The 23,946-nt window shown below is 39.2% G+C and overlaps 2 protein-coding genes across 13 annotated transcripts in view; one reads left to right on the top strand and one right to left on the bottom strand.

The window, feature by feature from the left end:
* HPS3 (HPS3 biogenesis of lysosomal organelles complex 2 subunit 1) overlaps positions 1 to 16,158 on the top strand; it is a 59,908-nt gene extending 43,750 nt beyond the window's left edge. For 2 of the 9 annotated variants that reach the window (XM_045584101.1, XM_045584098.1), the window contains 4 exons: positions 1,107 to 1,214; positions 4,802 to 5,008; positions 5,627 to 5,717; positions 15,339 to 16,158. In XM_045584101.1, the coding sequence (XP_045440057.1) occupies positions 1,107 to 1,214; positions 4,802 to 5,008; positions 5,627 to 5,717; positions 15,339 to 15,466 (534 nt within the window). In that variant the 3' untranslated portion in view covers positions 15,467 to 16,158. Of the gene's footprint in view, positions 1 to 1,106; positions 1,215 to 4,801; positions 5,009 to 5,622; positions 5,718 to 13,604; positions 13,645 to 15,338 lie in introns of those variants that run through there. The other 7 variants (XR_006742110.1, XM_045584099.1, XR_006742109.1 and 4 more) reach the window with 7 other exon arrangements.
* LOC118722859 (ceruloplasmin) overlaps positions 1 to 23,946 on the bottom strand; it is an 89,756-nt gene that overhangs the window by 681 nt on the left and 65,129 nt on the right. For 3 of the 4 annotated variants that reach the window (XM_036444929.1, XM_045584096.1, XM_045584097.1), the window contains one exon: positions 3,039 to 3,123. In XM_036444929.1, coding sequence (XP_036300822.1) covers positions 3,041 to 3,123 — 83 coding nt within the window. In that variant the 3' untranslated portion in view covers positions 3,039 to 3,040. Of the gene's footprint in view, positions 1 to 3,038; positions 3,124 to 19,669; positions 19,816 to 23,946 lie in introns of those variants that run through there. The other variant, XM_036444931.2, reaches the window with a different exon arrangement.

Genomic DNA, 23,946 nt, shown 5'->3' with positions numbered 1-23,946 from the left:
GCATGTGACCTTGACCGGAATCGAACCTGGGACCCTTCAGTCCACAGGCTGATGCTCTATCCACTGAGCCAAACCAACTAGGGCACCAGATATCTTTTTTAAGCAGGAATTAAAAGTATACTTTGAACTTGTCCATGGGTGAAGTTGCCCACATCCTATATAATAAAATGGTAGTATGCAAATTGGTCCTAATAATGGGCCAATTGGGAATGATCAGTTGCTATGACATGCACTGACCACAAGGGCAGACGCTCAACACAGAAGCTGCCCCCTGCTGGTCAGTGTGTTCCCAACAGGGGGAGCTCTGCTCAGCCACAAGCCAGGGTGGGCTGTGAGCACAGCAGTGGTGGCAGGAGCATCTCCTGCCTCCTCAACAGCACTAACGATGTCCAACTGCCAGCTTAGGCCTCCTTCTGGACTGCAAGAGGACACAGGCCGGCTGAGGTACCCCTCTCAAGTTCACAAATTTTGTGCACCGGGCTCTAGTTTTAAATATTTTTTTATTCTAAAGAGTGCCTGTACTGCCTCTGACTTGCAGTGGTACCTCAGTAATTAAAGCATGAGGGGAGGAGCTTTCTTAGAACATGCCTGTGCTTCCCAGGATGGCCATGAAGTAGAACATGAGAAAAGACATCTGCTGGCCTCCCTTACATGTGAGGGACTGTGGAAAAGGATCTCATTATGTCCTGTTAGCCACACACTTAAGAGCTGTTCTGCAGCCCTCATCGTAGCCCTCACCACTGCTTTTACCCATCCTGCTCATTTCTCCTGCCAGCTTCATGGATGCCACAGCTAACTGAAAAAGACACCAACTTTTTTAATAAGAGGACTTTTAGGGGAATCATCTTGAGAACTTATAGAGAGATTTTGTCTCCCAAGGAAAGTAGTAGAAATAAAAATTATTTCCAATATTTTTGTTAACTTTTTAAAACTGAAACCTTCTTCAGGGAAATAGGTTCTAAATGACTTCCCTTCTCATTCCCAGGAAGGTGTATACTTAACTCTGCAACACAGCTGAGGACTAATGATTGCTTGTTCTATTTAGCATGGATGAAGAACATCTGTTTTGTTGTATTATGTTTATATTAATTTCCTTTACTTTTTAGATAAATGCCTGTAGCCATTATGGCTTAATCTATCCATGGGTTAATGTCTTAATAACATCTGATTCCTTAGCTGACAAAAATTATACAGAAGATCTCTCCAAATTACAGGTAAATGAAAATGCCTCTTTTTAATGAGTATACATATTACAATTTAATGTAAGATATAAATTTGTAGGACTTCAGATATGTTAATCTAGAATGTATAATTTTGAGGGGAAAATCCACAGGCATGCTCATGAGCTCTCCTGCCTCTCCCTGAAACTACTCACAGGAAAGCTCCTTTCCTTACCGTAAATGAGTCACATGACTGTCTTGGCTCTTTTTTAACACGTGCTTAAAAACACTTTGTGAAATGCATATATGGCAAATGTTTAGCAGAGTTTTTTTTTTGCTATGATTCATGTATTTTTCAGTCTTCACTCATACATTTTAGGCCTCTAGCCCAATCCAGCCACCACTGTCTTTGTTTTGTAGGAAATACCGGTAGTTCAAAGTAGCCAATTTATCTGGCTCCTGAAAGGGTTAAAAAAAGAAGAAGAAAAAAGAAAAAGGAAGAAGTGTGATCAGAGAGTATAGATAATCCATTTCTTGTAGGAATTCTGACTGTGACAGTGTTTTGACCAGAATGAGAAATAAAATCTACATTTGACTTGGCGGACCAGGCTGGGTTAGATGTGAATATGATTTTGTTTAATAGTAGTTCAATGGTCCAAGGATCAAATAGAACCCAAAAATCTGTTTTGTTTGGTCGTCTGGTGTATCTACTAACATATAAAAATTAAGCATTTTGAGTTTCACTTTTCTCTTGAAAATTTCAGCAGACCTGGTAACCCTGGATTCTCATTGCCTAAGAACTGTGGGTTGGAGCCAGCCAGTGGCTGTCTGTCTTGCAGCCACAGTTTTTGGTACAGACACTGAGCCTATAGTGTCCAGTTTCCTTACAACCAGCGGCCTTTTGGCTTCCTTAGGTTTTTGAGCTTGGAGCTCCTCATTTTCACTGGGAACAGGTATAAGTGTGGTTATTGCTTATGGAAACCAAAATTGGGGATGGTGGTTGGGAGGGAAGCTCAGAAGGTAGTATTGCTTGGATAGCCTCTGTGTTATCTCCAGAAATGGAGTTACATTCTTAAAAAATCAATAGAGGAGAGTTTTGTTGGTCCTCATTTTTAGTACCCTTATGATGTAGAGGCTACTGAGCCTCAGGCTTGTTCATTCCACAGATATTCCTTGAACATATACTGTAAATTTGTACAGCCCGCCTTGCTCTCCTGGAACATGTGCACTAATCACCTATTTAAAATAGTAATTGTAACAAGTGCTATTAAATCTCACCTGAGAAAGTATATTTGTAATCACTGCTTGAGAAAGTATAATATAGAGGTCTCTTAAAAAGGAGTCTTTGCTGTTAAAGGATAGAAATGTAGTCAGCCTATACGTCTCTAAGTCACTTTCTTAATTATATCTCTTTTTTAGATTATCTGTAGGTCAATTAGTCTTTTAAATAATTAAAAAATATTACAATTAAGTAAAACAAAACAGTAGGACAGTTGGCCTTTGAGCATCATGGGTTTTGGGAGCACCAGCTGCCCGCACAATGGAAAATTCATATATAACTTGAGTTATTAAGAACCAAGAAGATTTTATGTAGTTCTCACCTAGAGGAATGGGAAGGTTCAGGATCACCTGGAAAGGTTTCTCAAAATTGTATGACTCCCTCCACCCTCACCTACCACCACCACACAGATTAGATGTGTCTCTTGTCCTCAGTCATTGTGACAGTATACATTTGTGCAAAAATTAAAATAAAAACAATATAGAAATTACCTACATGTCAAAAAGCTGCTGTCTGAAATGACACAGTAAGTAGTAAATGCCTTGCCCTTTGCCAAAATTTTCACGGCTCTTACCCCACTTCCTTGCCCGACGCCTCACCTTTAGAGCAGCAGATGATTGAGGTGGTAGAGGAGCCCCAGAAGTCTGAAATCCAGTCCTGCAGAGCCAGCTGAGGGCAAGGGATCTAAATCAGAGAAGGGAATAAATGGTACCTGTGCTGGGGGTGGAGAGGAGTCTATTTCCTATCCTAAAAGAACAGTGGAGCAGTCTGCTAAGAAGCAGACAGCACATGGAGTATTTTAAAGGGCAGTAATAACCTTTGGACCATTTTTTAATTCAGTAATATATGTATTGTCTGGTGTATTTTACTTTTAAACTTCTTGATAAAACTAAGGAAAAATTTATGAGTAATTATCTTGTACCAAGCTTCAACTAATTGCATTTTAACCATGCCTTGCTCCTTCTGATATAGAAATAATCTTTTATTTTGGGAGATCTATGAGTGGCAACTTATCACCTTATTTTGTGTTTGCTATCTTACTATCAGGAAATTATTCATATGGGAAGGTGATTATTAAACTTGCAGGAAGGAAATGGATTGATATTATTCTCCTAGCCATTCCTTGGTAGAGATTGGAATAAAATAAACATGCTGACTATAAATAGATAATTCATATTCTATATTGTCTTGTGAACTTGAGAAGCTGTAGCAAAAAGGATACAGGAAGAAGAAAATCAGTATATGATATTCTCATCTTTATCCAGAAGAAAGGTGGTAGAATAAAAAATATTACAATTAAGTAAAACAAAATAGTAGGACAGTTGGCCCTTGAGCATCATGGGTTTTGGGAGCACCAGCTGCCCGCACAATGGAAAATTCATATATAACTTGAGTCAACCCTCAGCTCTGCCCGTTGACCCTTGAATGATGGGTTTGAACTGTGTGGGTAACTTGAAAAAGTCTGCATATATGTGGACCCATGCAGTTCAATTCCACAATACTAAGGGTCAACTGTGTTTATAGTTTAAGTACTTAGAAGTAAAATATTGGTTACAGTTCTGAATACTGAAATAATTCCTGCTTTTTTATTCAGCTTGTGGCAAATGCTATTGATACAAATTATTAGGTTCTTAACAGTTGTGTTAGTTTTCTTAAGTGTTAAATTTAATTTTGGTTATATGTTTAATGCATGCTTATTACAGGAAAAAGACACAAGTAGGCTTTGTCTTCCCATTCAGCTGATCTCCGTCTCAAATTCTATGCTCTCCTAAAGGCCTTTCTATATGTGTATGTACCTATGGAGATTTTATGAAACTGATCATGCTCTGAATATAATTTTGTATTGAGATGTTTTTACTCATCATTTTATCTTGAGTATTTTGTCATTAAATGGCCTTCGAAAACAATTTTGGTGGCTATATAATATTTCATTATACAGATGCACCATAATTTACTTATCTCTTTTTGTATAACATTTAGGTTGCTCCTACTTTTTCAATATTATAAATATTCTTGTGGTGAACATCATTGGACATAAATCATTGACCATGATGTTGATTATTTTCTTAGGATTGAGTCCCTAAAGCATTGCCATTAGTTTTTAAGTGCAGTCTGTGCAAAGTAAATAAAATCATGTTATTTTTTAAATTACTGCTTTCTATAAAATAGATTATTATTCTTCAAACTAGAAATGGTTAAATATTATTTAATACTTCACTTAAGTAAGCTTAATGAGTATCATATATTATATGTGTGCTCTAAAATTGCATTCTTCTTTTTCTTAAAAAAATTGTACTTTCATATGTTGTGCTCTAGATTTTGGGGTGCCTCATTCCATAACTTTTCACTTTTCTGTTCATAGTCTCTTATATGTGGTCCTTCATTTGACATAGCTTCCATTGTTCCGTTCTTGGAGCCCCTCTCTGAAGACACTGTTGCTGGCCTCAGTGTCCAGGTTCTGTGCCGGACACGTCTGAAAGAGTATGAGCAGTGCATAGACACACTGCTAGAGAGGTGCCCAGAGGCGGTCATTCCATATGCTAATCATGAACTGAAAGAAGAGAATCGGGTATGCTTTTCAGATTACATTTTCTAGATCAGTGATAATCAGATTTGATCATCTTGTTGACTTTTCTGCAAAATGGGGACAGATTAATGCCAGTCTAGTTTCACAGGCTGTGCAGGTCAAATGAGCAAATGTATTTAACATGCTACATGTTTTGAGTACTGTTAGGGGCTATTAAAATGTATGGTGATAGTATATTATCTTCATTAAAAATCACTCATTTGAAAATGAAGTAAGCTATTTCCCATAATAATGGGAAAATATTTTTCTGGGCTCTGTGGTCTTTAGTTTAGAAATTAGAGATCTAGACTTTATCCTTTTTCTTTTCTTCCTTCCTTCTTGCTTCCTCAGAGATAATCCAGGACATGTGTATGTTTCTTCGTGAACTATGTACTTATGCACAGTATACATATTATTAGATTTTCACACTACAAATCTGACTTCCATGTTATAGTTTAGCCAGAAGACTGACTGGTGATACAACTTCTGTTATAATAAAGTTGCCACCTTAACCATAATGATGCATTTTTGTCCAGTACTTTCCTGCACGATCTTCTCATTCTTTTTAGAAATAATGTAAAATGCAGTAAACTTAAAATTTATTCATTTTTTCTAAGATAGACTTTATGGTGGAAAAAACTGCTGCCTGAACTTTGTCAGAGAATAAAATGTGGTGGAGAGAACTATCAACTTTACCTGTCATCATTAAAAGGTAAAATGATCATTTTTGCTTGATTATATATTTAATTGCATCTTAGCTTTAGTTTCCACAAATTGTTGAAGCCCTGCTTTCTCGAGTTTTTTCGTCTGATTCTCAAGTGAAGCAAATAGTTTCTCCTAATCATCTGGAGCTGACTTTCAGTGTTCATACTCCCCCATTGCATTTGACATGCATTCATCTCTTCTAGCTACAGAGTTAACCCTTTCAGTTAATCTTTTCAAATGTAAGTTATCATAGTACAGAAACTCACAACCTCAGGATTTCAAAAATTGGGATTTTCATTAACACAATTACATTTTTATTAGTGGTTAATTTACTTCATGTAAGAAATTAAGATGTTATTATTAATCATAATTATAAGCAATTATTGAAGAATTACAAGGTTCTCAAGGATTTAAAAGTGGAGTGTCTCTAAATTATGCAGTATTTTATAGCATTGGTAGTTATTTTTTAAATTTTCAAAATAATCCTTTGAAAATTTTGATAGATGCATGGTTATCAAGTTCTTACTCTTGTGTTTATATCACTACTTAATTGTTGGCCTGATGACAGAGGGTGTGGTTACATTGATTCCAGTGTTGGAGTTGTATTTTCTAGCAGAGCTCATTGGTCTTTAAAGTGTTAGGCAGAACCAGCAGTTATTGGAAGGATTTTTTTCTGAAAAATCTTCATGATTGGGAGGAGGTGACTATACACTAACGTTTTGTGCTTATTGTTTTCTGGTTTTCAGAAGATAGAAGTGTCAGGTGTTTGATTGCCTGGTCCACCTGCATCACATTTATCACAGAATTTTGAACTTATGGTTTGTGTTAATGGATCATTTTCCAATGCAGAGAGCCCATATCTTCACACTTCAGGCACATCATTACCTTACTCAAAAGATTCTTTATCATTTTTTAAATGTGTGTTTTTCTTTAATTAAATTTATTGGAGTGACATCCTATGTAATAAAAGGCAAGTGGCGTCACTACCGGAATAACCAGTGACCAGACCACCATAGCTCCTTACAGGACTGGCCCTGCCCCCAAGCAAGTGGTTAGGGGTGACCAGGCAGGCAGGCAGAGTGGTTAGGGGAGATCAGGCAGGCAGACAGCCCCTGGCAGGGCGGCCCCACCCTCCAGCAAAGAGAGAGAGGCTCAGGCCAGCCAAAGAGAGAGAGGCTCACATTCTAGCCTGTTGCTTGCAGAGGGAGGCCACAGGTGGCAAGGGAGGGGGAGCAGTGCTGCACAGGTGGCAAGCAGTGACAGGGGTAGGGGTGGGGCCAGCTGCCCACAGCCAGGGGGAGGAAAGGCCTGCTAGGCCGCGATCTCAGGCCAGGCCTAGGGACCCTAACTGAGGGGTTCCGGATTGTGAGAGGGTGCAAGCCGGGCTGAGGGACCCTCCCCACCCCTCGAGTGAACGGATTTTCAAGCACCAGGCCTCTAGTTGGTTAATAAAATTATATAGGTTTCAGGTATACAGTTCTATAATACATCATCTGTATATTATTGTGTTCACCTCCAAGTCAAGTCTCCTTCAGTCACCATTTATCCTCCATAAACCTCTCAACCTCTTCTAGTTACTCCAATTCTCTTTCCCTTTTGGTAATAATCGTACTACTGTCAGTGTCTATAAGGTTTTTAAGTTTATTTGTTTTTTACTTACCGTATTTTTCAGACGATAAGACGCACTTTTTTCCCCCCAGAAGTGGGGGGGAAAGGTCCCTGCGTCTTATGGTCCAAATATAGCCTACACATATACTTTAAAAAAAAAGTTTTTTTACTTGCCTGGCTCTGTGTGGTCTCTGTGTGCTTGCCCGGCTCTAAAATGGTTCTAAATGCTGCTGTTTACTTTACAGGGTTGATTACATGTGTTTATGACTGTGATGTTGGGTTTTAATGCACATAAAATATTTTAGGACACTATTTGTTTCAGAATCTTTTTTTCTTCATTTCCCTTCTCTAAAAACTGGTGCGTCTTATGGTCCAGAGCGTCTTATGGTCCGAAAAATACGGTAATCCCTTCATTTTTTTCTCCCTGCCTAAAACCTGTCTCCCCTTTGACAGCAGTTTGTTCTCTATGAGTCTGTTTCTATTCTGTTTGTTAGTTTATTTTGTCTATTAGATTTTGCTTATATGGTATATGTCTTTCAGTAATTAGCTTATTTCACTTAGCATAAAGCTCTCCAGGTCCATCGATGCTGTTGCTAAGGGTAAGATTTTCTTCATTTTCGTAGCCTCCTGGTAGTCCATTGTGTAATTGTACCACAGCATTTTTATCCACTCATCTACTGATGGACACTTCAGAATCTTGGCTGTTACACAGGAGTGCATGTGCATGTGCATATATTCTTTCCATTTAGTGTTTAAGATTTCTTCAGATATATTCCCAGAAGTGGATTCTTTGGATTATAAGGCAGTTCCATTTTAAAAAATTAAATCTTTATTATTGAAAGTATTACATATGACCCCCTTTTTATCCTATTGGCCCTTTCTAGCCTGGCCCCATCCTCCACCCAGGCCTTCACCACCCTATTGTTTGTGTCCATTAGTTATGCATATATGCATGTAAGTTCTTTGGTTGATGTCTTACCACCACCACCTCCTCCCTCTAAGTTTCTGCAGTCTGTCCCATGCTTCTAGGTCTCTGTTTATCAGTTTATTTTGTTCATTAGATTCCATATATGAGTGAGATAATGTGATAATTGTCTTTCTCTGATTCACTTATTTCACTTAGCATAATACTCTCCAGATCCCTCCATGCTGTCTCAAAAGAGTAAGAAGATCCTAGAGATCCTTCTGTTTTGATTTTTAATCCTCACCTGATATTTTTCCATTGATTTTTAGAGAGGGAAAGACAGAGAAATATCGATGTGACATAAACACATCGATTGATAGTTTTTTTGATTACTGCTTCTACTTCATTAGTTGTTATTGGCCTTTTCAGGTTTTCTGATTCTTCCTGATTCAGTTTTGGGAGATTGTATTTTTCTAGGAATTTGTCTGTTTCCTCCACATTGTCTAGCTTGTTGACATATATTGAAATCATGTCAAGCATCTTCTCAAATCACAATAAAATGAAATTAGAAATCAACAGTTAAAAACAGTTTGTCATAGTATTTTCTTACAATCCTTTATATTTCTATAGTGTCAGTTGTTACTTCTCCACTTTCATTTTTTATTTTATTTGGGTCATCCCAGTTTCTTCACGAGTCTGACTAACAGTTTATCAGTCTTGTTTATCTTTTCAAAGAACAAACTCTCTGTTTCATCGATCTTTTTTATTTATTTATTTTTAGTCTTTATTATATCATTTGTTTCTGCTCTAATCTTTATTATTTCCTTCCTTCTACTCACCTGGGGCTTTTCTTATTGTTCTGTTTCTAATATTTTAACTTGTAGGGTTAAAAAGTTTATTAATAATTTTTCTTGAGGTAGGCCTGTAGTGTCTTTCAGGACTGCTTTTGCTGTGCCCCAGAAATTCGAGTTTGTTGTGTGTTTACTTTCATTTATTTCCAGGAATTTTTAAAATTTATTTTATTTTATTTTATTGGTAACCCATTCATTGGTTAATAACATACTATTTAGTCTCCATGTGTTTGAATGTTTTTTAGTGTTTTTACTGTAGTTGATTTCTAATTTCATTTCATTTCATTTCATTTCATTTCATTGTGATCTGAGAAGATACTTGATATAATATCAATCTTCTTGAACTTGTAGAGATTTTTTTTATGTCCTAACATGTGGTCTATCTTTGTGAATGACCCATGTACACTTGAGAATAATGTACTGGGTCTAGTAATAATTAATGTCGTTTTAAACATTCGTTTAAAATCTTGCTTGGCTTTGACTTGTATTGACATAACCTTCAAACACGTGGTATCTACAGAACGTGTGAAGTGCAATTAACAAGTTTTGCTTGAAAAAGTTTGTGTTTGGTTTGGTTTTTGTTGCAAAACTAGGGCTAAGAAGATGGCGGATGAAGAGCATATTCGGCACTGCATGCTTTACGAGTTCCAATTAGGAAGAAAAGCAAGTGAGGCTGCAAAAACATCAGTAGTGCTCTTGGTCAAGATGCAGTTAGCGCCAGAAAATGCCAGCGTTGGTTTGAGAAATTTCGCGAGGGAAATTTTTCGTTAGATGACAAGAGTGGTCGAGGCCGTGTGTCCAATTTTGATCAAGAAGCTCTTCAAGCTCTTTTGGTGCAAAATCCTCAAATTACCCAACAAGAGCTTGCGACAACTTTAAATTGTTCACAAAAAACAATTTCCAATCAATTGCGTGCACTTGGCAAAGTCCAAAAGTTTGGAAAATGGGTTCCTCATGAGTTGACCGACAACAACCATAATCAAAGAGTCACAATTTGCAGTTCGCTCCTCTCTCGTCAAAACCATTTGCCGTTTTTAGAGCAGATTGTTACCAGAGATGAAGAATGGGTGCTGTATGTTAATTTGAAAAGGCGGCCTCAATGGTTGGACAAAAATGAGGCTCCGCAGCCCACGCCAAAACCTGACTTGCATGCGGAAAAAGTGATGTTATGTGTTTGGTGGAATTTTAAAGGAATTCTTCATTATGAACTTTTACCATCTACCCAAACCATTACAAGTGCAGTATATAGTGCCCAATTGGAAAGGTTAGCCCAAGCTTTAAGAGAAAAAGAACCCGCGCTGATTAATCAGAAGGGCATAATTCTTCACCACGATAACGCACGACCGCATACTGCAAGAATCACTGCTGAAAAACTGCGCCAGTTGGAATGGGAAGTTCTCCCTCAACCTGCATATTCTCCTGATATTGCCCCTTCCGATTACCATTTGTTTCGTTCTTTGCAAAACTTTCTTCTTGGAAAAAAATTTAATAATGAAGAATGCCTCAAAAATGCATTGACCGAATTTTTTGCATCAAAATCACAAGAATTTTACAACAGAGGGATTAAAATGCTTCCTGAGCATTGGGCACAAGTAGTAGAAAACAACGGCAACTATATTGTTGATTAAATTTTGTTGTATTGTTTAAATAAATTCGATTTAAAAAAGGTATTAGAAAACGACATTAATTATTAGTAGACCTAATATATTGTGCAGCTTTGGGATGAAATGTTCTACAAATGTCAATTACTGTAAATCCATCTGATCCAGTGTGTTATTTAGTCACTGTTTCCTTGTTAATTTTTGTCCAGAAGATCTATCCATTGAAGTTGGTAACATGTTAAAGTCCCCTACTATAACTGTTTGGCTGACAATCTCTCCATTAAAGTCCTCTAGAAGTTTGTTTTGTTTTGTTTTTAATATATTTAGGTGTCCCTATATTGGGTGTATATACACTGAGTGGCCAGATTATTATGATTTCTAAATACATAATAATCTGGTCACACAGTGTGTGTGTGTGTGTGTGTATTAGAGGCCTGGAGCATGAATTCATGCATGGGTGGTGTTCCGGCCAGCCTGGCCAGGGGGAGGAGACATGGGCAGTTGGCTGGCCTGCCTGCTGGTCGAACTCCTGATCGAGGAGACAATTTGTATATTAGCCTTTTATTTTAAAGGATATACACTGGGTGGCAAGATTATTATTTGTTCAGAGATCATAATAATTGGTCACTCAGAGTATGTTTACCTGGGTTATACTCTCTTGTTGAATTGATCCCTTTAGTATTATCTAGTGACCTTTGTTGTGTCTTGAGATGACCTTCATTTTGAAGTCTATTTTGTCAGATGTGAGTATTACTACCCCAGCTTTTTTTATGTTTCCATTTGCATGGAAAAATTTTTCCCATCCTTTTGCTCTCATCTTTAGTCTTTTGTTCTAAGTGGGTCTCTTGTAGACAGCATATAGTTGGGTCATGATTTTGTATTCATTCAGCTACCCGTTGTCTTTTTATTGGAACATTTAATCCATTTATTTTTAAGGTTATTATTGATAGGTACTTAATTATTGCAATTTTAATTCTGTTTACCTGTTTCTCTATATATTTCTTCTTCTCATTACCACAGACCCCTGAGCATTTCTTTCAGTGCTGGTTTGGTGGTGATTAACTCCTTCAGCTATCTTTTTTTTTTTTTTTTTTTTCTGGGAACCTCTTTATTTCACCTTCTATTTTGAATGATAAGCTTGTTGGATATAGTACTCTTGATTTCAGGTCCTTTTCATTACCTTGAATACTTCATGTCATTCCTTTTGGCCTGTAGAATTTCTGATGAGAGCTCCTTTGTACATAACAAATTGCTTTTTTCTTGCTGTCTTTAAGATTATTTGTCTTCAGTTTTTGGCATTTTAATTATGATGTGTCTGGGCGTGAGCTTGTTTGGGTTCTTCCTGCTTGGTATTCTCTGTGCCTTCTGGACTTGTGTGACTGTTTCCTTCACTTGGTTAGAGAATTTTTCTGCTATTATTTCTTCACTTTCTTCTCCTTCTAGCATCCTATTATGTGAATAATGTTTTGATTCATGTTGTCCCACAGCTTCCTTAAGCTGTCCTCCTGTTTTTTAATTGTTATTTCTTCTTGGTTCTCTGATTGAGTGATATTTTTCTGCCCTATTTTCTAATTCACTTATCCATTTCTTAGCTTCCCTTAATTCTTTCAATGTGTTCTTTATTAGCTCTGTGTCATTCTTTATTTGTGAATCGTCTTTTTTCATAGTTACTATCTTTTCTCATGCTGTAGAGCTTCTTTGCCATCATTATTGCTAAACTCCATATCAGATACATTTCTTATCTCCATTTTATTTACATCTTCTTCTGGAGAATTCTCTTATTTTCTTTTGGGAGTGTTTTTGTCTCCCCATTTTGTCTGACTGGGTTTGTATCTATGTATTAGATAGATCTGCAATGATCTAATATCTAGTGCAGGACAATGGCAGATGCTGTTTCTGACTAGCCCTGAGTACCCTGTTTGTAGCTGTCACCAATCCACCTCTTATGGCTCCCTCTGTTGGGCCTGCTTGCCTTTGGAAAGGACCAAGATGTACACCAGGGTTTGCTTTTCCTCGCCCAGGGCCAGAAGGAGATCAGAGACTCAAAGCCTCCAGAGATCTGCCTCTGTCTGCAGTCCAATTTACACTCAGTTTTGATTAGACTCAGACTATCATGTACACTTGAGAATAATGTATATTGGGTGGGGCAAGAGGACTTCCAAAAGGGTGGAGCAACTGCCTTCCCTTCAAACAAAAACCATCTGGATATCAAAGGTCCTAGAGAAAGATGTCCTCTGTGGGCAGCTGTATTATACTGAAAAGTGAGTGGGATCAGAGCCTGGAGAATTAGAGCTAAGTTTCAGGTCTGCTACTTACTGAGTGCCCTGAAGCAAGCTAAATTTTTAAAATCCTGTGACTAATGAGTTCAGGGGTAACTCTAGAGTAAATGTTAGGCAAAATTGCAAGATGGTAATGTTGGAGATGGAGGTCAGGTACTTATACTAGTTTATGCTTAGGAGCTTGGATTTTGTATTTCTAATGCAGTCTTTCTCAACCTTGGTACTATTGACATTTTGGACTGAATAGTGTGTGTGTGTGTGTGTGTGTGTGTGTGTGTGTGTGTGTGTGTAGATGTATCCTATATATTTTAGGACATTGAGCAACATTCCTGGTCTCTACCCAATAGCACTCTCCCAGTTATAGCAAATAAAAATTTCTACAAACATTACCAGATATTGCATGGGGGGGGCGGGGGGGGGGGAGCGTGGCAAAATTGGGGGAGGGGTGGCAAAATCATACTGGTTGAGAACCTTGGAATTAATGCAGAGCCATTGAACCTAGGGTTAGTAGTTGGCTTGTTTGTTTCAAGTAATTTTTCTGATAATGAACTGTGCTCATTGTTACAAATTCTCATACTCTAGTAGATTCAAAAATAAAGTTTAAAAAGTCATTTAAATCCCACCAGGCATAAATAACTTTTTTATTTTTAGCATTTGATTAATATTTTCTCAGCATGCTAGAGGATTTAAGGTACTCTTAAGGATTTAAGATATTGACCTTGTTCTTGAAGGTATAACCTATTAGCCTCTCACTAGTTGGCAGCAGAGAATTGGGTAGTGGCAAGACTTTTTTGTTTGTTGGCTCTATAACCACTTTCACTGACTACCAACTCAGTATTTGTGTGTGTGTGTGTGTGTGTGTGTGTGTGTGTGTGTGTGTGTCTGGTATACTTATTATAGGTACTAAATTTAGGCTAAGTAAACTGGTTTGGTAGGAAAGCATTAGTAATTAATTTCATGTAGGTTTTACAAACTAGTTAGTAGTTATTATTAAGGCTCTATTACATATCAGATGTGAATCGCTGTATCTGAATACTCAAAGGCCTCTAGACGGTAGCAAATGTTACCACTATATAGATAAGAAAATTAGTACTCAGGAGGTTAAGTGAATTTCTTAAAGTCATCCAGAGAATAGGTGGAAGAGTTTGATCTGATTCCAGAGCTAGGGGATCTTTTCTATACATCACTGCTGCTGCATTCATTAACTTTTAGCAGCAAGCACGTATCAGTCCTTTATGTGAAGGGCAATTAGGTTGCTGAATATTGGACAGATAACTTTGGATGGATGCGCACACCCCTGACTAGATTTTCTTCAGTCACTTGGCAAATAGAGTAAGTGGTGGACATGTGAAGATCACACAGGGAGTAGCACTGAAATATGTTTATTGGGGAACATTGTTCTTAGTTGTTACCCCTTTTCCTCCCAGCAGAAGGCAACATGTATTCATTCATAAGCAGTAGAATCATAAAATTGCATAGTTATCTTTACAAAAATATTTGCTAAATTCTTAATATTTGAAATATTCATAAAAGCTCATTACTTTTCAGTTTGGAAAAAAATATAAATGGTCATAGAAAACAGTTTATGCTTATTAATAACATGAAAATTTCAGTGAGAAGCTAAGAAAATGTTATCCAACAATTATTAGTATTTTTTGTCCTAGCAAATAATGTTTGTAAATTAGCTTTAAAAAGAGTATTCTAATGATTGTATTTTTCTTCAGAGTAGAAATTTATTGAAAAATATTGTAATAATTTCTCTGAATCAAATGAAATAGTAAATACAAATTGCATGGGGCTAATTTATACTAGCAAAAGGATAATATGCTAATTATATTGGACGTCCTTCTGGACAAAGCCATGGTGGCGGGGCCGAGGCAGAGACAGTTAGGGGCAGTCAGGCCAGGAGGGGAGGATAGTTTGGGGTGATCAGGCTGGCAATGGGGGCCAGTTTGGGGCAAGCAGACCAGCAGGAGGCGCAGTAGGGGGCGATCAGGCTGGCAGGGGGTGGGCAGTTGGTGGTGAGCAGGGCAGCAGGCATAGTGGTTAGGGGTGATTAGGCAGGCAGGCGAGTGGTTAGGAGCCAGTGGTCCCGGATTGTAAGAGGGATCCCAGATTGGAGAGGGTGCAGGCTGAGCTGAGGGATACCTCCTCTCCCCCCTCCCCCCGTGAACAACTTTCGAGCACCGGGCCACTAGTAAGTAGTAATAAACTTCAAAGGATTCTTGAAAGAGTAAATAAGAAGTTGTAAGACCATAATATATTATTTTTTATTTCATAATTATAGTATTTTATTTTACATAAACTAACTTCTGGTTTATTGAGTGATAAGAGAATTGGATAAAATTATTTTGTTCTAACTCAGATATTTTTTCCTGCAAACAGAAACACTGTCAGTTGTTGCTGTGGAACTAGAACTAAGGGACTTCTTGAATGTCCTTCCAGAAGATGGCACTGCAGCATTTTTCTTGCCGTATCTTCTTTATTGCAGCCGAAAGAAATCATTGACTTGAAGGTATCATTTGGAAATCAGCATAATAGCATGTGAGACTGAATTTTTAAAAAATTGAATGCCAATTAAAAATATAAATAAAGGATTTTTATATTGAATATGTGTATATACTGCAAATGCTTTCATATTGCTTACCTTACCATGGTATTTCATAATTTCTAACCTGAATCCATTTAGGTTCTACCCAGAATCTAAAAACTACTAGGTAACAGAATTTTCTCAAAGAAGCCATATATTTTTTGAAGTAAAGATTAACTTTTATTTCAAAGAACTCAATTTACTGTTGTCAGAGATATGGTAATTGTTTTTATCCCAGGACCACAAAGAACCATTTTGCAACTATGTGTAAAAGAATGTCACTCCATGAGGTCTAAAATTTAGTCTCTTTGTTTTTTTCCAGTTTTTCTATTTGGTCCCTTTTTAAAACAATTCTGTTTGAGAAAGATGTTAATATTTTCCCACAGTAAAAGATTTCAAACTTTATTATTTTGTTACTTTTAAAACCCACTGCTGCCTTTTTCTCTCAATCACATGAAGTAGAATTTTACAAAGTAACTTTCTTGAATGGCTGTTACCATGATATGCTGAATACCTGCTTTTCAGCCAAAACTTCATTTCCATTTTTTCATTAAGGTGTACTCTTGCTCTTTTAGCTAGAGTGTATATGAAAATAAAGGAAAATATAATTATATTTACAACTGTGTCATCTTTTTTAGCTCATCTCAAACAATTTTAAGTCCAAGTTCAGCTCATTGATAATGTGCTTTGACTGCTTAAGGCTGGGCATAGTGCTTCTCACCAGGCATCTGCCACAACCATATTTTGAAAAATTTCTGAGGATTTAATCTATACAATTCTTAACTTGGCCTTTTTTTCAGTTCCAGATTCATATACTTTTGACCATTTCTTTAGGGGTTCATTTTTTATTTTATTTTAAACTAGAGGCCCAGTGCACAAAATTCATGAGGGGGAGGGTCTCCCACAACCTAGCCTGCACCCTCTCCAATCTGGGACCCCTCGGTGGGATCAGGCCTAAATAGGCAGTCGGACTTCCTCTCACAGTCCAGGACTGCTGGCTTTCAACTGCTTGCTTGCCTGATTGCCCCAAACCACTTCTGCCTGCCATCCTGATCACCCCCTAACCACTCCCCTACCAACCTGATCAATGCCTAACTGATCCCCCTCTGGCCCAATTGCCCCTAACTGCTCTCCCCTGCCGACCTGGTCATTCCTACCTGCCCTCCCCTGCCAGCCTGGTCACCCCTAACTGCCCTTCCCTGCAGGCCTGGTTGCTCCCAACTGCCTTCCCTTGCAGGTCTGGTTCCCCCGAACTGCCCTCCCCTGTAGGCCTGGTCATTCCCAACTGCCCTTCACTGCAGGCCTGGTCCCGCCTAACTGCCCTCCCCTGCGGACCATTTTGTGGTGGCCATCTTGTGTGTTGGAGTGATGGTCAATTTGCATATTATCTCTTTATTATATAGGATTATATAGGATACTCATTTAATTTTTACTTTTAATTTTATTTTATTATTTATTTATTGCTTTATTTTAAATTACACATTCCTGTACCCCTATGTCTACTGGTTCTTTAGGAATGGTGTCAGCAGCACATTAAAGGGATTGATGGGGAATCCAAAGATTGGAAACATATTAATGAATCTTAATAGTAATCCTTTGAAGACTATCGAAAGACAATATCTGAGCATAGATTTTTTTTTTTTTAAATACAGCTTTATATAGCCCCAGTGATGGTGACACAAATGGCCTGTATCAGTGGTCCGCAAACTGCAGCTCCTGAGCTACATGGGGCTTGCAAGCCGTGGTTTGCCCTTCTGTTGACTAATGAGTTTGCCGACCACTGACCTAGATTCTTGATTCTAATAATTCAAGGCTGTTGTTCTTTGTGATTAAGTCCCTATCCCAGTAGTCGGCTCGTGAGCTGCAGTTTGCTGACCACTGGCTTATATAAATCAATTAAAGTACCTAGTGTGAAAGGGGAGAAACCAAGATAGTAAACACCTAAACTGCTGCCTTGCACAATTTCAAAACTACAACTAAAAGACAGAATGGACATCATCCAGAATCACAGGAAAGCTGACTAAGTGGAAATTCTACAACGAGAAGGAAAGAGGAAAGCACACGGAGAATCAGAGGAGCTTCAAAGGACTGAGGTACAGAGACATGCAAGCAGAGAGGAAGGGCGGCTGAGTGCCTGGTTGGCATTCTCTGATGGGAGAGGGAAGGAAGCCCCCGACTGCACTGAACCCCAGTTCTGGGTGAAACGCTATGGACCCAGGCTCACATGGGGGGAGTCTGGACTGTCAGATAGAGAGAAAGGCACATGGAGATTTGGGGAAGCCACAGCGGGCAGGGCTCTGGAGGCACGAGCGCAAGACTGACTGCTGAGGTTGCTGCTAGCTCTCCCTAGTGGAAGGGAGTCAGATGCTCCTGACTGCACTGAACCCCAGTTTTGACTGCACTGAACCCAAGTTCCGGAGGGCCTGGGGGAATCTGGACCATCAGGCAGAAACTCGGGATCCGACGAAGGCAGAGGTCTGGAGGTGCGTGCGCAAGGGTAGGACTGACAGGATGCCAAGACTGTCTTCTCAGTCCTGAGACTCAACCCCGTCCAAGCTGAGCACAGAGGCTTTTGCAAAAGTCTGGTCCGATAAGGCTATCTCCAGCACAAGTCTCCCGGTGTAGACACAGCTGATACACATAGCCAATTGGCCTGGAGGTCAATTCCTCCCAGTGATACCAACAACAATCAAGACTTAACAAGGCTGTACACACAGACCACAAAGGGGGGCACTAAGAGTGACCACCTCAGGTGTTTGGGGAGGCTGACCCACTAGGCCATATAGGAAACCTAGCACACATGCTACCCTACCAACTCAGGGAAGCAGCGAAAATGCAGAGACAAAGTAACAGATCATAAACAAAAGAAATGGAGGAAAATAAATGACTGGTTATAGAGTCCAAAACTATGGTTATAAGATTTTTCAAGGATTTCCTAGAAAAGGCCGATAAATTTAGCGAGACCCTTGAGGATATGAAAAAGGACCAACTAGAAATTAAATACATACCGACTGAAATAAAAAATATTATACAGACACCCAACAGCAGAATAGATGAATGCAAGAATCAAGTCAAAGATTTGAAATACAAAGAAACAAAAGACACTCAACCAGAAAAACAAACAAAAAAAAGAATCCAAAAAGTTGAAGATAGTGTAAGGAGCCTTTGGGACAACTTCAAGCATACCAACATCAGAATTATGAGGGTGCCAGAAGAGAGCAAGACACTGAGAACCTATTTGAAGAAGTAATGACTGGAAACTTCCTCTATCTGGTGAAAGAAATAGACTTACAAGTCCAGGAAGCACACAGAACCCCAAACAAGAGGAATCCAAAGAGGACCACACCAAGACACATCATACTTAAAATGCCAAGAGCAAAAGACAAAGAGAATATTAAAAGCAGCAAGAGAAAAACAGGTAGTTACTTACAAGGGAGCACCCATATAATTGTCAGCTGATTTCTCAACAAGTATGCAGGCCAGAAGGCAATGGCAAGAAATACTCAAAGTGATGAATAACAAGAACCTACAACCAAGATTACTCTACCCAGCAAAGCTATCATTCAGAATTGAAGGTCAGATAAAGAGCTTCACAGATAAGAAAAAGCTAAAGGAGTTCATCAACACCAAACCAGTATTATATAGAATGCTGAAAGGTATTCTTAAAGAAGAGGAAGAAGAAAAAAATAAAGATAAATATTATGAACAACAAATACATATCTATCAACAAGTGAGCCCAAAAACCAAGTGAATAAAAAATCTGATGAACAGAATAAACTGGTGAATATAATAGAATCAGGGGCATAGAAAGGGAGTGGACTGATAATTCTCAGGGGGGAAAGGGATATGGGGAGTGCAGGAAGAGTCTAGACAAAAATTGTACACCTATGGATGAGGACAGTGGGGGGGGGGTGATAATAGCAGAGTATTGGGTGGGAACCAGTTGGAAGGGAGCTATGGGGGGAGGGAGAAACTATTGTAATAATCTGAACAATAAAGATTTATTAAATGAAAAAATAAAATTAAAGTACCTAGTGTGTTAGTGTAGGCCATGTATAATAGTCTGTTGAGCTTTTCATGTGAAAGAAACAGTGTAATACAGTTTTCCCACAAATGCACAGAAGTGTATATTTTCAGTCTTCTTTTAATGTTTATAGACATTCCTAAGTAAACATTCTATTCAACACTTTCACATACATTATAATGAATTGGTGGTGGTTGTTTTTTCTTTTCACTTAACACCAATTTATTTCTTTCAGCCAGACTTGGTCTCTATAGAAAAAGAAATTTTAAGACCATTATTAAAAATAGTATATATCATATGATTAAAAATGTACATGGTGCTTTAAGTATATACTAATTTTTAAATATTAGTTATTTTGTTTATTCTAGATACATTTATATTTTTCTGCTTGCTCTATGTTTAAAAACACGTCTTTCTTTCCAGTATTGCTTTGTTTGAAGAAAAATTACTTCCCTCCCTCTTCACCTTCCCCAAGATTCTTATCTATACTAATAAAAACCTATGTGGTCATCACACCCTCTCACTGACACAATCCATCACCTGGAGGTTGCATGCACAGTGGGCATGTATGGGTGGGCTGGGACTTGACTCTGCGTGCGTGGCGTAGAGTTGGGTCCCACAGTGTGTGGCGATGCTGGGGGTCCCAGCAGCTCTGCATAGGGGCGGGTTTGTGTCCCTGCATGCAGCCACCAAGGCGTGTCCTGGTGGCTCCACACAGTGACACCAGGGGCATGTCCCAGCAGCTCCATGCAGCAAAGCTGTGGGCGGGACCCCCGGCTCCGGCCTAGGCATACCTCTTTGGGGCAGTCCATCAAGGAGCCCTGGATGGGTGGGCAGGGGCCCAACTCTTTGGAGAGATTGATCATGGGGCTCCTGCACTGTGAGAGGTAACAGACCAGGCTGGAGAACAGCCCTCCCCCCCCCCCCCCCCCACACACACACACTCAATGCATGAATTCATGTTGGCTGGATGTGACACCTGAGCATGGTTTTCATTTTTAGGAAGAATGTGAATAGAACAGTTGGGGCAATTGGAAAAGGGTATGTAGTTTAGGATCCCTTTTAAGTTCCTGATTTTGATATGTGTGCTGTGTTTATGCATCAGGATATTGTTGTTTTGAGGAATATAAGTATATCCTATATAATAAAAGCCTAATATGCAAATCGACTGAACGGTAGAACTACTGGCATAATGACTGGTTGCTATGACATGCACTGACCACCAGGGGGCAGATGCTTGATGCAGGAGCTGCCCCCAGCCTGCAGGCTTCTGATCACCCTGCAGGTCTCCCCACAGATCAGCCTTGATCGCTGGCCAGGTCTAGGGACCCTACTTGTGTATGAATTTCTTCCACTGGGCATCTAATATATTTATAATGTATATATAATGTAGATATGAGGAGAGACAGGGAGCTAGGAGAGAGAATAAAAGAGCAGATGTGGCTGTACAAAAGAGCAACATTTCGTGGAAAATTGTAACATCTAGATAACTGGGTGAAGGGTGTATTTACTGCTCTTTCAGTTTTTCTTTAAGTTTGACGTTATGTCCAAATGAGTTTTTAAAATTCATTTTCATTTAAGTTAATATTGGGTTAGATATTTACCAATATTATACTGGATTTGACTACTTAATAGAAACCAGAGGCCTGGTGCACAAAATTCATACATGGGGGCACAGCCGGCACCCTCTCCAATCTGGGACCCCTTGGGGGATGTCCGACTGGCAGTTGGACATCCCTCTCTCAAATTCATGACCATTGGCTCGTAATTGCTCACCTGTCTGCTTGCCTGATCACCCCTGACTGCCCTTCTGCCAGCCTGGTTGCCCCCAACTGCTCCCCACTGCTGGCCTGGTCACCCCTATCTACTCCTCCCTCCTTACCCCCACCGGCCTGATCGTCCCTCATTGCCACTCCCCCACCTCCCCCACACCCTGCCAGCCTGGTCTCCCCCAACTGTCCCCCCTGCCGGCCTGGTCACCCCACGTAGTCGCTGCTCAGTCATTTGGTCGTCCCTCACTAACCCCCTGCCGGCCTGGTTGCTCCACGCAGCCTGCTTGTTCAGTCGTTTGGTCATCCCTCACTAACCTACCTGTCTCCCTGCTGGCCTGGTTGCCCTAAGCAGCCTATTTGGTAGTCCGTTTTTCCTTCACATTTTTCATTTTTTCTACAATTTTCTCTATGGCCTTTTTTTTTCATTTTTTAACTTCCCTACTTTATTTCTATTGATTTTAAAGAGAGAGGAGATGAAGAGAGAGAAACATTGATGTGAGAGTGGAACATTAATAGTGTGCCTTTTGGATGCTGTCCACTGAGGATCAAACCTACAACCCTAGACATGTGCCCTGACTGGGAATTGAACCAGCAAGCTTTTGGTGCATAGGATGATGTCCAACTAACTGAGGCACATCAGCCAGGGCTTCTCTATGGCTTTTTTTTTATTTATTTATTTTTTATAATATGTATTTTTATCTAATTCAGAGAGGAAGGGGGCAGGAGAGATAGAAACATTAATGATGAGAGAGAATCATTGACCGGCTGGCTGCCTCCTGCACACCCCCTACTGAGGATCGAGCCCTCCCCTGACCGGAATTGAACCTGGGGCCCTTCAGTCCACAGGCTGATGCTCTATTTATGGAGCCAAACTGGCTAGGGCATCTCTGTGGCTTTTTAAGATAATCTCCCCTTTCTTAAAACCTGTTAACTGAGCGGGACCTATAAATACGTCAAACGTAAACAATATCGAGAATGGGTAGGACGTATGAGTACGTCCTTGAAATATATGTTGCGCCTCGAGAGGGATGGTATATATTTTTTGTAATCTTTTTTTTTTTTAATACTTTATTGATTTTTTACAGAGAGGAAGGAAAGGGGAGGGATAGAGAGTTAGAAATATCGATGAGATGAGAGAGAAACATCGACCAGCTGCCTCTTGCACACCCCCCACTGGGGATGTGCCAGCAACCAAGGTACATGCCCTTGACCGGAATCGAACCCGGGACCTTTATTTTTTTAATTAAAAAAAAAATTTATATTTTACTGATTTTACACAGAGAGAAATTGAGAGGGACAGAGAGTTAGAAACATCGAAGAGAGAGAAACATCGACCAGCTGCCTCTTGCACACCCCCCACTGGGGATATGCCTGCAACCAAGGTACATGCCCTTGACCAGAATCGAACCCGGGACCCTTCAGTTCGTAGGCCGAAGCTGTATCCACTGAGCCAAACCGGTCCTGGCGAACCCGGGACCTTTAGGTCCGAAGGCCGATGCTCTATCCACTGAGCCAAACCGGTTTCGGCTATTTTTGTAATCTTTATCATTGTTTGTAAAATTTATAATTTTTTAATTCGATGTGTCCATTTTTTTTTTGTCGGTATTCTTTTCTTTTTTTTTTTTTTTTGTAATTTTGTATTTTCCTTTGTGCTTTATATATATATAAATAAACGAAAATATATATATATATATATTTCATTTATTTTCATTAAGTATAAATAAATAAAAATAACATGAAATTACGTCCTCCGGGCGTGACGTACTGACACGTCCTAGTGAAAGAGTAGGCGCCCGTTACAGGTTGTGTCATTAAAAAGGGAGCTCCCCGGTTAACAGGTTAACCAAGCAAGCAGTTGTCTCTCTCTTCTCTAGACTCATTATGCAGGGAAACCTTTTTCTTGTCTGTGTAGGGTTGCTTATAGCAGCATACTCTATGTGCCAGCAGTTTGCATGCTTGGATTTCTTACCTAACTGTTCTCTTGCCCTTGGTTATTTTTCTGAATAAGAACCAAATTTTTTTGTATGTTAAGTGTGTATGCTAATGTTCTTTAGAGTCTCAGGTTTTCTCTTTCTCTTTGATCCTCCCTGCTCATCAGTTGCTGGCATGAAGCCTGGAGGTTTGTTTGCCTGTGTGAGTCTTGGGTGTTCCGGTGCTCAGTATGCTCTTTGTGATCAAAATTTTTCATGGAAGCAATTTTTTTATGGTGCAAGATGTTTATGTAAGACCCAGGAGAAATTAAATCTTTTCATTTGCACTGATGGTTGTGATTTTTGATTTTTGAAATATGTTTACTTCTATATTTTCTTCCATTTATAAGTTCCCTTTATGCCTATATTTAGGAAACACAAGGAGTTATTTTCTCTACATAATTTCCCCCTGTAGGGTTTGCCTTTGCCAATTCCAACAATTCTGAACTCAGAAGACCCAGAAAAGAGCAGAGCTCACAGCCATAAAGCTGGAATTTTACTTTTCATATAACACATTGTGTTAGAGTTTATCCACAAAAGAGCTATTTGTTTTCCTGTGAGTGGGTGCTTGTACATCTATGGGGGAGTGTTCCTGCTGAGGTGGGGGAGGGGGAAATTTATATTTTGTTTTCTCCTA

Source organism: Pipistrellus kuhlii, unplaced genomic scaffold, assembly GCF_014108245.1.
Source record: "Pipistrellus kuhlii isolate mPipKuh1 unplaced genomic scaffold, mPipKuh1.p scaffold_m20_p_2, whole genome shotgun sequence".
Taxonomy (NCBI): domain Eukaryota; kingdom Metazoa; phylum Chordata; class Mammalia; order Chiroptera; family Vespertilionidae; genus Pipistrellus; species Pipistrellus kuhlii.
Note: the sequence above shows the minus strand (reverse complement) of the source record. Positions and strands in the feature narration are given on the sequence as shown.